Here is a 12,454-nt window from a genome sequence, read left to right on the forward strand (position 1 = left end):
AGCCCAGCCTTCAGGCTCTCCAGTAAAACTCACACCTATTGAACTGGGTGGAGTAGTGCCCCTCCAAATCCATGCCCACTCTGAACCTCCTCACCCTTGTTAGGAATGTGATTAGCAGATGAGGTCACACTGAAGTGGGGTGGGGCCCAATCACTAGCATCCTCATAAGAAAAGAAAACAGAGAGACATTAGGAGAACACATGATAAGAGGCAGACCTGGAGAGACACGTCTGCCAGCCAAGGAACCCAGGATCCCCTGCCACCAGGACACAGGAAGAGGCAAAGGGGGACCCTCCCTCAGAGTTTTCAGAGGGGATACAACCCTGGGCACAACTCGATTTCAGACTCCAGCCTCCAGAGCTATCAGGGAATACGTTTCTATTATTCTAAGCCACCCAGTTTGTGGGGCTTTGTTATGGCAGCCCTAGGAAACTACAACACACACACTCACAGTGTAGCGGTGAAGTCTTGCACAATAAATATTTGATGAGTTAATGAGCATATGAGATCAGAGGGTGTTAATACACACAAAACAACCAGGCTGCCAAGATCGAGATGTACTGATACATTCCAAAAGTTGGCACTATCCTCAGACCCTAACCAAAGTCGACAGCTGTTTAATAGTTCAATGGCACATGCACAGGGAAAAAGCAATCAACATTTTTTAAAAAAAATCATGAGTTGTACAAAGCATTTGAGGAGGGCTGGGGTTTGAGCCATCGTCCTCTTGTCTGTGTAGAAAAGCAAAATAATACTGGCCATATCCATCCCAGTTTTTAGAGCACAGGACTGAGTCACAGAACCAATCTGGAACAGGTTTAAGATCATGCAGCCAATGAAAAGAAAAGCTAAGAGACACAAGAGCTCCGGACTCCATGCAGCAACCTCCCCTCCAGGTTGAGGACAGAGAGGAGCTGAGAGAGGTAACCTGCTGGACCCTACCCCATACACTCACGTCCTCTCACTCTTCTCTGCTCTTCAGGAGCCCAGGACTTCAGGAATTGAGCTGGTGCAGGGGTGAACCTGCCACAGTTTAGGTCTAAAATGTCCCCTGTAGGCCCATGTGTTAAAGGCTAGATCCAGCCTCTGACATTATTGGGCAGTGGATCCTTTAAGAGGTGGGGCTTAATAGGAGGATGTTGTGTCATGGGAGCATGGCTTGAAGGAGACACTGGGACCCTGGGCTTCTTCTCTTTCTTGGCTTCCTGGCTCCCCTGAAGTGAGTGGCTTCCTCCACTGTGCATTCCTGCCATGATGTACTGACCTGTCACTGGCCCAAAACCAATTGGGCCACTTGACCATGGACTGAAACTTCCAAAACTGTGACCCCAAACCCTTTCCTCTTTATACGGTGATATTTCAGTTGTTTTGTCACAGGGAGAAAAAGCTGACCAACACAGACACAGGCACAGATCTTCTCAGGAGCGTCACTGGCTAAGAGAGAAAGGATGACCGCCCAGTGGAACAACCCAGAAGGTGGGCAGCAGGGAGTGGAGGTAATTAGGAAAATGGGAGTTGAACATGGAGACAGTTGAACATGGGCCCAGGTCCTGGTTCTGTTAAAGGGGGGTAAGAAGCCCTTTCTCATGCAGTTGTGGCAGGAGTGCGGACTCCATGACACGCCGGATGTTGAAGGCTTTGGAAGCTTGAAGAGGCCAGCCCTGGCCGTCCACACCTGCCTTTTCATACTGCTTCTGTTATAAGATCACTGCGTCATGCTATTCTGAGGTGCCCCTGAGATCACCCTGATTGGGCAGCTCACCCGGGGGAGGTAGATCCCAAACTGCCCAAACAGGAATGTCCATGGACACCAATGCAAACACAGGTAGGGCTGGTGAGGGCCTTGGCAGAGGTGAACTGGAAGAAGCTGGTCAGTGAAGGTGGGCACTCCTCTCCATATCTGGTCCCATCCTCAGGCCACAGTGGCCAGTCTGACTCAGAAGAGCCTAGAGGTTGGCCAGAGCCTCTTGGGGCTTGGTCCCCTGGTACCCTGAGCTCTTTGGACCGCAGCTGCTGTCTAGCAATGCATTCCCAGGATCTGCTCTTCTCAGGAATCGGGGGCCTGCTTTCAGTCCTCTTCCTTTGTCCCTTCAGTCCCCTCCCCCAGGATCATTCAGGCTTGTTCTGGAGGAGGGCCCCATGTCTCTACCTCCTACATGGGTCCTTGGCTTCTCTCCTGCCTCTTTAAAGTCTCCCTGGTCTCTGCTCCCCCCACTCCAGCCCGCTGTGTACGCTGCTGCCTGATTCATTTCTCCAAATCCTGAAAACAGCCAAGTGCACTCAGACACAGCCCGTGGGAGACCCCGCACAAGGCTGGCATCTGAATCTTCTGCGCAGGCTGGTGGGGGATGTTTCAAACACACACTCCCCTCCTCCTCAGCAAACTCTGCTCCTCATGATGGCCCCAGACGTTGGCTAAATCCTTTCCTTTCTCAGAGTTCCTTCCCCCTGAGCCCTGAGGCCACCTTCATGCCCACAGCTCTGACTCCTCAGGCTCCTTGGGCAGGGAGATGGCTGTGCAGTGAGTGCCCTTGTTGGAGTGTCCGTGAGCTCCTGCCTTCCCCTTGGGTACAGTCACCCCCTTAGACTGTGGTCCCCAACATGGACAGGTGATGTGTACATCGGGGCTCCCTCTCTCTGTGGCTTCGTGCCTCACGCAGCCCTGGTTGGGATTCTAAGAATGACAGTCCTACTGGGCAGTAGGAAGCCCTGGCAGATCAGTTGCTCCCTGTGGTGTGCACGTGAGCTCTGTCACTTCTCGATGCTTATGCTGTCCCCTGTTATATCCGCTCGGTGTCCTCTCCATCAGCCAGGCAGGCCGCAGTGAGGAGGAGGCTGGGCAGGGAGGAGGATCCCGCTCTGCTCAGGGCCGATCCACCAGCCTGCCCACGTATCCCTCTGCAGTCCTGCCCTGCCTGGCTGTCGGGAGATGCTCCCTAAGTGCATCTTCCCACCAGATGAGGACCAGGGACTGAGCCTTTGGGAGAAGCACCAGGATTGTCCTGGGGGCCAGGCAACAGAGAAGGAAGCAAACCCTCCCCACTTCCTGGGTCCTGTGGGGGGGACCTGTGAATGCTGGAATTGGGGGAACAACCTGCCCAGAACAAAGACGACCTGGGCTGAAGCCGCAGTACAGTGATGGACACCGACCCCAGATCCTCACTGACCCACCCTGATGGAGGGTGGAGCCTTTCCACTGAGTGCTCTGCTCTGGGCTCCCGGAGTCACCAGCACTGGAGCTGGGGCACCTGTCCCTGAGCACTTTGTTCCCGTGCCCTCGTCACTCAGGCATCTCTCTAAGCACAGGGTCCACCAGTCCTATTCAGAGCCAGGGAGACTCGAGCTCTGAAAGGTGCAGGGACCGCCCTGGCAGTGGTCTTCTGAGTCTCAGGGGCAAAGCAGGTGGGACCAGCTGGGTGCAACTGTCATTTCCACAGCGTGCCCTCCACTCCACGGCAGCAGAGTCAGATGCGGCAGGGCCACACACCCTGCCCGGGGATCCCCTCCCCATCCACACATCTGAGCCTCCATGGAGTAGGACCACTAGTTCACACGTGGCGCTGTTCACAGGGATGCCAACCCCTCCAACAGATCCCTGTTAACTAGAGGCCCAAGTCCCGGCCTCAGAGCCTGGATTCCATTCCACATCCCCTTAAAATGTGTCTTCAGTTGGACTCTCTGCTCTCCTAGATGGCATTTTTTTTTTCTTGAAAAAGAAGCTCCCAGATATTTCTGCTTAAAAAACTTGTTTTTGTGCATAAAGAGATGTGATTTTTAGCCATAACTGGGCCACAGGCTTGCCATTTGACTTGGGCAAATGATTTTTCCTCAAGGGGCCTTAGAGTCCTCCACTGTAAAACAGGACTAGATCATTTCTGAGATCTGTTTCCACTGTGATTTTAGAAAACTTTGATTCTAGCAAATAACCATCTGAACGAGCCTGGGAAGTCTGCCTCCAGGCAGTGCCCAGTGCTCTCCTCCCTGTGTGGCTCCCCCTCTGGTTATCTTTCTCCTACTTGATGCCTCCTCTCTCAGATAATCTTAAATTCTCTAATTCTTTGAAATCCACACACAGATTTCAACAAACCTAATCATTGCTGCCAAAACAAAGCAGAAAACATAAAGCCCCACTGTGAATATCTGCAAAAGACAAACTGCAGACCAAACTCATAGAAAACCGCATAACAAAGAGAGAATGAAAAACATTTGAGCCAAACTCAAGAATAATGAAAATAAGCTCATACTGAAAATACACATACCTGAGTCACTTGTGGAATCTGAGCCAGAAAAGGGCAAAAGGCAGCCATAGGTATGACATGCATGCGCACATGTGTGTCACTGTGAGTATACCTGTGGGCGTGCACGTGTGTGTCCATGTGTCACACGTACATGTGTATAGGTGCATGTGTAGGGTTCGTGTATATATGTGTGTGTGAGTGTTTGTATGTGTGTTTAAAGACCTTTAGGAGGAACTGAGGTCACTCCAGACAGAAGTAGGAAATGCCCGGGAGCTTAGGTGGTATAGCATCCACCATCCAAAGCCAGCGTAGAGTTCTGACTCAGTAAAGCAGAAGGGAAATTACACCAGATAAACCAAATACAAGACTTTCTAAAAACAACGACTGGGTACCTGGCAACAGTGAGAGAGGGACATGGGAAAGGGTGGACACAGCAGATGAAGGGTGACACTGACAGCTGGAGGGGCCCAGTGGTGTCCAGTGGTGAAGAGCCAGGTACCCCAGGGCTGTGGTCTGAATGTCATGTGCCCCCTCCCCAATCCATATGTTGAACCCTAATCACTGAGGTGGTGGCTCAGGAGTGTCTAGGTCACGGGGTGAAGCTCTTCTGAGTGACACTGTAAAAGAAGCCCCAGAGAGCGGCCTCAGCACTCCAACCGCCATTGCTGCCTGCAGCTGTAGAGCAGGATGGGTTTCTGAGCCCCATAGACCCACGTTTCGACCTTGACTTTGCTACTTGCCAACTGCATAAGAAGCAGTGGGAATGTTATTTGGGTTTCTTATCTACAAAGGGAGGAAGATAAGACTTCTCCCAGGATGTGAGACTTAGCGGTTTTGAGCATCTATTAGGGGAATGAACGTCTGTAAAGTGCCTCGTTCATCATAGGTCATAATGCAGTGTGGCTACTGTTATTAGGAGGTGCCTACGTGGACTTCTACAGAAAGGGGAGGTCAAGAAACAGAGAAGATCAGAAAAGCAGGGGCATAAATTTGAAAGAAGAAATTCTATAGCTTACCTTCCTTTGACCCTGAGCTCAAAGTGATCAGGAACAGATGACAGATGGAGCAGGGGAGCCTCTGATTGCCTGGCCTCAAGATCCAATGGTTGTTGAGTGTTCACTGAGCCCCACTTCTGTGTATGCATTGTTAAGGTTGGGGACACAGAAGCATACCAATGGACTGAGGGCAGCAGAATGCACTCTGGGTGCTGGGACTAAAACTCTTGGACATTGAATTGCACACTAATTTACAAGGAGTGAATTCTGTGGCATGCAAATTATATCTTATTAAAGCTGTTGAAATAAAAAAAAATCCTAGTTTGGATCATTATCAGCCACGTGGCCCTGAGTAATCAGGCACTTCTGCCTGAGCCTTGATTGTTTTGAGCCAAAATCCTACCCCTCCTTCATCAAGACACCCGCCTGAAACCAGCCTCACAGTTTGTCTTGTCATTTCAAAATTTAAAAATGCACAAGAGAGCAAAGGACTTTACAAATGGAAAGCACCAGGATAAAACTCGCTGTTCCGAGTGTGGAAGCTCAGAGGCAGGGGAGAGCTCATGAGCAGTCCTTGGAGGAGGTGCCTGGGTGCCTGCAGACAGCTGTTTGTGCTTCCCGTATGGAGGTGGAAGGCAGGCAGGACAGAGGGGAATGTGACAGAGAACACATTGGTGCCAGAATCAGAATGGCCAGGTTCAAATCCCACTCCATCCTCTCCCTCCCTGTCCTATAACCCAGACTAGCTATTTAAGCTTCCCTCAGCAATCCAGTGGGGACCATGATGCTTCTTCAGATAGGTGCTGGTTTGAAAGATGCCCGATGAGATACACTGGGCGCAGTACCCAACCAACAGTAGGTAATCAGTATGGCATTGTTGGTGCTGACTGGCAGGCTGAGGGGAGTCTAATGACTCTGACAGCCCTTGAGGAGCTGTGGGGTGTGAGCACCAGGCAACGTGGCGTGAAAGGCACCTCTGACAGCATGTGCTTCAGGAAGGAATTGGAGAGGGAAGGGTTGGGGAGGGGCTGATTAGCCAGAAGTAAAGAGTGGGAAGTCGGGTCCCTGGGCTCTGGGTCCCAGGGCAGGAGGTTAATGGAGGCCCTACCCATTTTTGCTGTTGCATTTGAGTTACAAATGAAACTAATTAATGGTTAAATGAAATATGTTTTCACCTGTACGAGGACACCTTCTAACTGCCTAGAAAGCTTAGTTTGGAATTTTCCACTCCTTGGAACTTCACCATGGCCCTACTTGAACCTGAGGTTGCAGCCAGGTCTTCTTCTTCAGGCAGCCCCGAGACCTGGAGCTACAGCCAGCGCGTCCAAGCTCTAGCTACCCAGACCCGGGTTAGTCCCCGTGGCCATTCTCCTGCCTACAGATGTAGAGGCTGAGTCCACTCTGTCCTAGGTAGGTTTACCCAGGGGAGAGACCTGGGCAAGGCCTTGGAAGTAGGCAGAGTTAGATCATTCCCACAGAAAATTCCAGAGTCTCGAAAGGCAAGACTTAAAAGAAGGAGTTGAGCTTGGACTGAGGAATGCACTGGGGACCCTTGGGGAGCGACGTGCAGGAGGGAGGCCTGAGCAGGGGGGGACCCCAGGAGGCTCTGTGGGCTGGGGTGGGGTCAGAGGGTACCTTTGGCGAGGGAGATGTTTCTCAGCGCGATGGAGTGCTCCCAGTCCTTGAGGCGCAGGTCCTCGGTCACCGTGTTGAGCGTGGCCAGCTCCTGTTTGAGCTGCAGCTCCAGGTCCATGTGCACCAGCCGCATGCGGCGCGTGTCCTCGCTGGCGTTGCTCACCAGGACCTGCAGGTCCTGCAGCCGCGTGTGGTGGAGGGCCACGTCATAGGACAGGCTGTGATTGAGGCCACGCACCGCGCCGCCCATGTCGGCCAGCTCTTCGCCCAGGACGCCCACCCTTCGGGCCAGCCCGTCCAGCAGGCCCGCGTGGCGCCGCAGCAGCAGCTGGCTGCGGTTGCTCTCCACCTGCAGCTGGTACAGCTCCAGCTGCGCCGCGTCGCTCTGCTGGCCCGTGCGGTCCCGCAGCAGGGCCACCGCCTGCTCGGTCTGAGCCGCCTGCGCGTGCAGGCCCCACAGCGCGCCCTCCAGCCTCTGCACCGCGCCCGCCAGCGCCAGCAGCGAGTCCGAGTGGTTCTGCAGCGCGTCCTGCACCTTCCACACCTGCTCCGTCAGGTCCGCTTGCAGCGGAGCCTGCAGCAGCCGCAGCTGCAAGTCCCGGAAGGTCTCATTCAGCCGGTTCACATTGCGAGTCAGCGCCTTCAGGTCGTCCGGGGAGCTGCGGGGCCTGGACACTGCGGAGGAGAGGAGAGGTGAGCGCTGCTGGGGAGGAAGTTCAGGCGACAGGAGGCAAGCCTGCCATGCTGTAGATGCTCAGTAAGAGACAGGAGAAGGAAAAGCGGAGCGCTGGGCTAACGAAGCTCAATGGTCCCAAACGAGCTCACACCTTAGACTCACCCAGCTAGGTGTCCCAACTGCAGAGATGGCGATTTAATTGGTCTGGGATGTGACCTGGGCTCTGCAACTTAAAGGATCCTGAGTAGCTTAGGGGTGCAGGTGAACTGCCCCGCTGAGCTAAACCTCCTGCGACAAGATGACCCATAAGAAACTGCTGTTGTGCATTGAAAAGTGGTTGTGTAACAGCAGTTTTGTGCAGCTCCATTTAATATTGGGCGTTGTGATCCCCTTAACTTTAGGAGGCAGAAATCTCCAAAGGTGTGATCCCCACCCTGCCCCGCCCCCAAATCACTTACTTGCCAAAGTGATAATATTAAGAGGTGGGGTCTTGAGCAGGCAGCTAAGCCCTGCGGTCAGAGCCCTCAGGAAAGAGATTATGACCTTGTAAAAGAGGTGCAAGGGAACTGTTTGCTGTTTCTGCCATGTAGGACACGGGAGGTGTCATGTATGACACCTGGTGAAATAGGGCCTCACCAGACCCTGAATCTGCTGGAGCCCTGACCTTGTACTTCCCGGCCTCCAGGTCTGTGAGCACCACAGTTCTGTTGTTTGTAAAGTACCCACTCTAAGGCAGCAGCCTAAAGTGGACCGAGCCAGTGCACTTATCTCTTTCACAGTGAGACCAGTGAAGGCTGCCCACGGAAGTAAAGCAAATCCTAACCCAGAGGGTCTCTCTGGAGCCTGGGCTTTCCCCCAAGTCGCCTCCCGAACTGCCTAAAGGAACACCGTCTGACAACAGGGACAGTGTTTATTTTATGGCCTCCTTAGTTCAAGGTCCCATTTCTTCCTGCTGCAGCAATGGCCCCTCTGGGCCAGGGAAACCTGCTCTTCCATCTCTGTACCGTCCCTCTCTGCTCCTCCGACCTTCCTCTAGGTGCCCTCTTCCTCTTGTTAGCAAACAAGCCATCCTGGGGACTCCTCATCCTTTCCTTGGGGTCCCTTTTCTTGTTTATAAACAGCTCTTTGGTGATACGGAGAGAAGGGACCTTATTGCTAGACTCCGGCATCTCTGTCTCTTGGGGGTTCATGGACTGCACTGAGCCAGGTGTGATGCTGCCTGGGGTGTCTAGAGATGCTTGTCTCCCCGCTCTGCTCTGCAAGGGAGGAAAAGGAAACCAGGAGCAGGGGAGAGACAGAGTAGGAGGTGGGAGAAGCTGAGGCACAAGGAGAATTCTGCCTTGTAAATCTTGGAAATGAGAGAACCCTGACCTTGATACAAATCTTGTTCAAACAATGAGAAAATTCAAAGTAAGTTCCCTTCCAGAACTTCACACTGGGAAGGGGGAAATAGGTGTGAGGGTTCTTGGGCCACGTGAACATCTGCTACTGCAATCCTTCAGTGATGCTTCTGGAAGCACACTGTGTGGTGGCCACCCTGGAGGAGGAACGTCACCTCGGATTAAGTTCAGAGGTGCAGAAGGCTGGAGAAGTTGGAGTCTGTCTCAAATTCCCCCCAGCCCAGCACTTTCACCCAAGAAGGTCAGAGAGCCAAGTGGTCACCCAACCTTTGCTTATACTCGTCTTTTGACTTTCAGTTAGTTCTCTTAGAACATTTTGCATTCTGTTCAGACTTGATTTTTTGCCTCCCTGGAGTTACTATCCACTGATCCTGCTCTTTGGTGGTGTATAGGACTGGGGAAATTTTTTAATTTTCTCACAAGACAGCGCTTCAGGATTTCAAAGATACTTGTATCCTTGCTACATGGTAACTTTTCTGGTTTAAAGTCTGCAGTTCCTTTATTTGCTCAAGTCTAGTTCTAGCCTCCAAACATCTGGGCTGCCCTCTTCTGTAGACAGTTTAGTTTGTTGGCATCCCCTAGAAGGTGCTGCTCGATCAAAAGGTGGTTCTCCAAGGTGTAGACAGACTGGCAGAAAGATCTTCCCCCTCCTTGTGTCAGAAGACTTCTATGAGATGCCCACTGGGCCCTGGTCAGCTTCATCAGGGTTTGCAGAGAAGCCATGGGGAGGGGCTATGCAGCCTCTAGTGAACTGGACATTTCTCCATTTTACAGAACAGATTGACTGAGGCCAGGAGTGTGAGTGACCCACCTAAGGCACACTTCCTGGCCTTGCTCCTGGGGCTCACACCACTGCCCTCCTCTGGAAGTTTCACTAAGGAATTGCCAATACAAGGAAGCTTCCAGAGAAAATGAATCCATGACCCCACCACAGCCAGGTGACCTCAGGAATCCTCTGCTGAAGAATTCACCTCAGGCCAGGATTCCATTCTACACTCAGTGTGTCTCACCGTGTCCACCCACACTGGGGACACATACTGTGCAGGCTGGTGGAGAGCAGACAGCCTGCTCTCTTCCTGTTAGTCTCTGCTCAGGATGCCCCAGCGCTCAGAGGCACCTGGCAGCACATCACAAGTGGGGAAGAGGCTCTGAGTTAGGCCCATTCTGGTTCTGAACTGGCATTGTGAGTGGCTAAGAGGAGCAGAGCCAGCTCCCCTGGTGGAAACCAGAGCTCCCTGGGTGGACTTGGGCCACCTTTGCCTAGAGAACAGCCCATGAGGTGGGCTACTCCCCTCCCTCCTGCTGTGCCCCAGCCCCCACTCACCCCTCCCTCCCCCTCAGGAGGTCCCTGGGCCACCTGGTCCTCTGAGCCCTTGGAGGCCCCAGGCCCTGCCCAGCAGCCAGCTCCTCTCAGCACCTGCAGCCCTGGGTCCTCCTCCCTGTCCAGGAGCCTGCACTCAACCTGTCCATATGGGCACAGCTGAGGATCAGTGCCCCTGCCCAGAGAGCTCCTGAGGGTCCTCCATTGTTGGTTGTACATTCCACAACCAATATTAACATCAACTCAAACAAAAGAAAGGAAACTTCTCCAACAGCCCCCAACCTCCAACAGAGCACACTGGTTTTCTTTCTCTAGCTCCATCCATTTGCAGGCTCAGGCTTTGCAGTTTGATTCTGGGTGTTTTTTCCCCCACCTAATGTTATAACTATTTCACAAGTGTTTTCCACTCTTCTCTCTGTCTTTTGTGTAATTATGATTTTGCATAAGAGTCCCTGAAGGGAACACACGGTAATTTGCCCATTTTATTTCTGGGTAATCTTTTTTTTTTTTTTCAATCATGGTAAATAAATGCTGAAATGTTTTCTCTTTTTTAAAAAAAAAAAATTCCTAGCAATAAATCCCCAGAAATTGGTCAAAAAGCATGGATATTTTTATGACTTAAAAATCATAGCTAAATGACTTCCCCAAATTATATGAATTGATATGTATATTTTAGACTTTTAATTGTGTCAACTTCATTGCACAGTGTATTACAATTTTCAAATTGTTAATTTCATAGATATAAAATGGGACCTTGTTGTTAGTACGAATTGAATTTCAGAAGTGATCTTGTCAAGGCGATGCCTTCCCTCCTAGGAATGATGCACACAGTTTAGGAGCCAAGGCTAATGGGAACATCATCTAGGAGGTGAATACCCTTTGGGCATCTGCTTGTGCTGTCTAAGCCTGGCCTGGCCTCACACTCCAGAGTGAATTATCTCCTTCCAACAGTCACCGAGTGTTCTCTGCTCACACTCCACCACCACCCACTCTCTTCCCCCCGTAATTCCTTCCAGATGTTTGCTGTCCTCAACAGAGAACAATTCTTACTTGAGTGTGACTCTTTTAATTCGTGTTTATGCAAACAGTTCATTTATCTCTGTGCCTGGTGTATCTACTTTTAATGTGTTTTAAATATTCTTCAACTTTTATACTTTCACAAACAGGAAAATCAATCATCGACTACAGTAATAGCTGGCATATCCGGATCATTTACTGTATGCCAAGCATTGTTCTCAGGGCTTTCCACATTAGCACACTACCTCTCCAAACAACCCTGTGAGATAAGTATGAAGCCCCCGAGTATGTTTAGCATCCTCTATTCCAAACAAGGACATTGAAGCATGCAGAGATTAAGTAACTCACTAAGCCACATGGCTAGGAGAGACAGGGGAGACTGACTTAGGGTCCTGGAAGTTCAGTTCCAGAATCCCCAGCCTGAAGGACTTTGCCATACTCCTGAAAACATGGAGAGTAGAGAAGACTTGGTAGCAGTCAGAGACCCAGATGTGGAACGTGTTTTGAAGGTAGTGAGCTCCCCCCTCATATGCGCAGGCTGGACTCTGGCTGCTTGGTAGAAATCACGTAGAGATTCAATTTCAGTTTCTGGCTCAGTTTTGATTGCTGGATCCTAATGATGTATGATCATGATCGGTGTCTGAATGACTACTTCAGGCCTCTGCCTGGGCTAGGAGGCTTGCGCATGCATGTCTCCTGCAGTCTTCTTGCTGGCTCTGCCTCACTTTGCTGTCCACACCCCATCCCTCTGTCTGCCCCCTCTTCAAAATTGTCCTTCGTGTTCATAAAAAGTCTTCTTCAGGCTAAGTCAGGGGGCTCCAGATGTGAGCTTACCAGCCCGCTGTTTTCCCCAAACACACCAGGCACACCCATCATTCCAGCTAGGCACGTCTGTGTGTGGTGGGAAGAAGGCCAAGCTTTCTCTCTGATGTTTAGTGACTTTACCTTGGGCACTGGTGTTAACAACCCTGGGTCACTGTATACTCCACATCCATTTGATTCCAACCTAAATACTCTTGGAAAGTAGGGAGGGAGAAGATTCATAATCTCATTTAAGGACCAGAAAATGGAGGCCCAGAACAATAAGAGGTTGCCTGAAGCATAAAATAAGGACGGATTTAGGCCATCTGTCCCATATTCTAGTGCTCTGTCCTTTAAACCTGTGGCAGAGG

The 12,454-nt window shown here is 51.4% G+C and overlaps 1 protein-coding gene across 1 annotated transcript in view; it reads right to left on the reverse strand.

The window, feature by feature from the left end:
• SCARA5 (scavenger receptor class A member 5) overlaps positions 1 to 12,454 on the reverse strand; it is a 105,423-nt gene that overhangs the window by 34,604 nt on the left and 58,365 nt on the right. The window contains exon 4 of the mRNA XM_081269815.1: positions 6,869 to 7,543. Coding sequence (XP_081125941.1) covers positions 6,869 to 7,543 — 675 coding nt within the window. The remainder of the gene's footprint in view (positions 1 to 6,868; positions 7,544 to 12,454) is intronic.

This window comes from Spermophilus citellus (genome assembly GCF_964194105.1).
Source record: "Spermophilus citellus genome assembly, chromosome: 16".
In the NCBI taxonomy this organism is placed as follows: domain Eukaryota; kingdom Metazoa; phylum Chordata; class Mammalia; order Rodentia; family Sciuridae; genus Spermophilus; species Spermophilus citellus.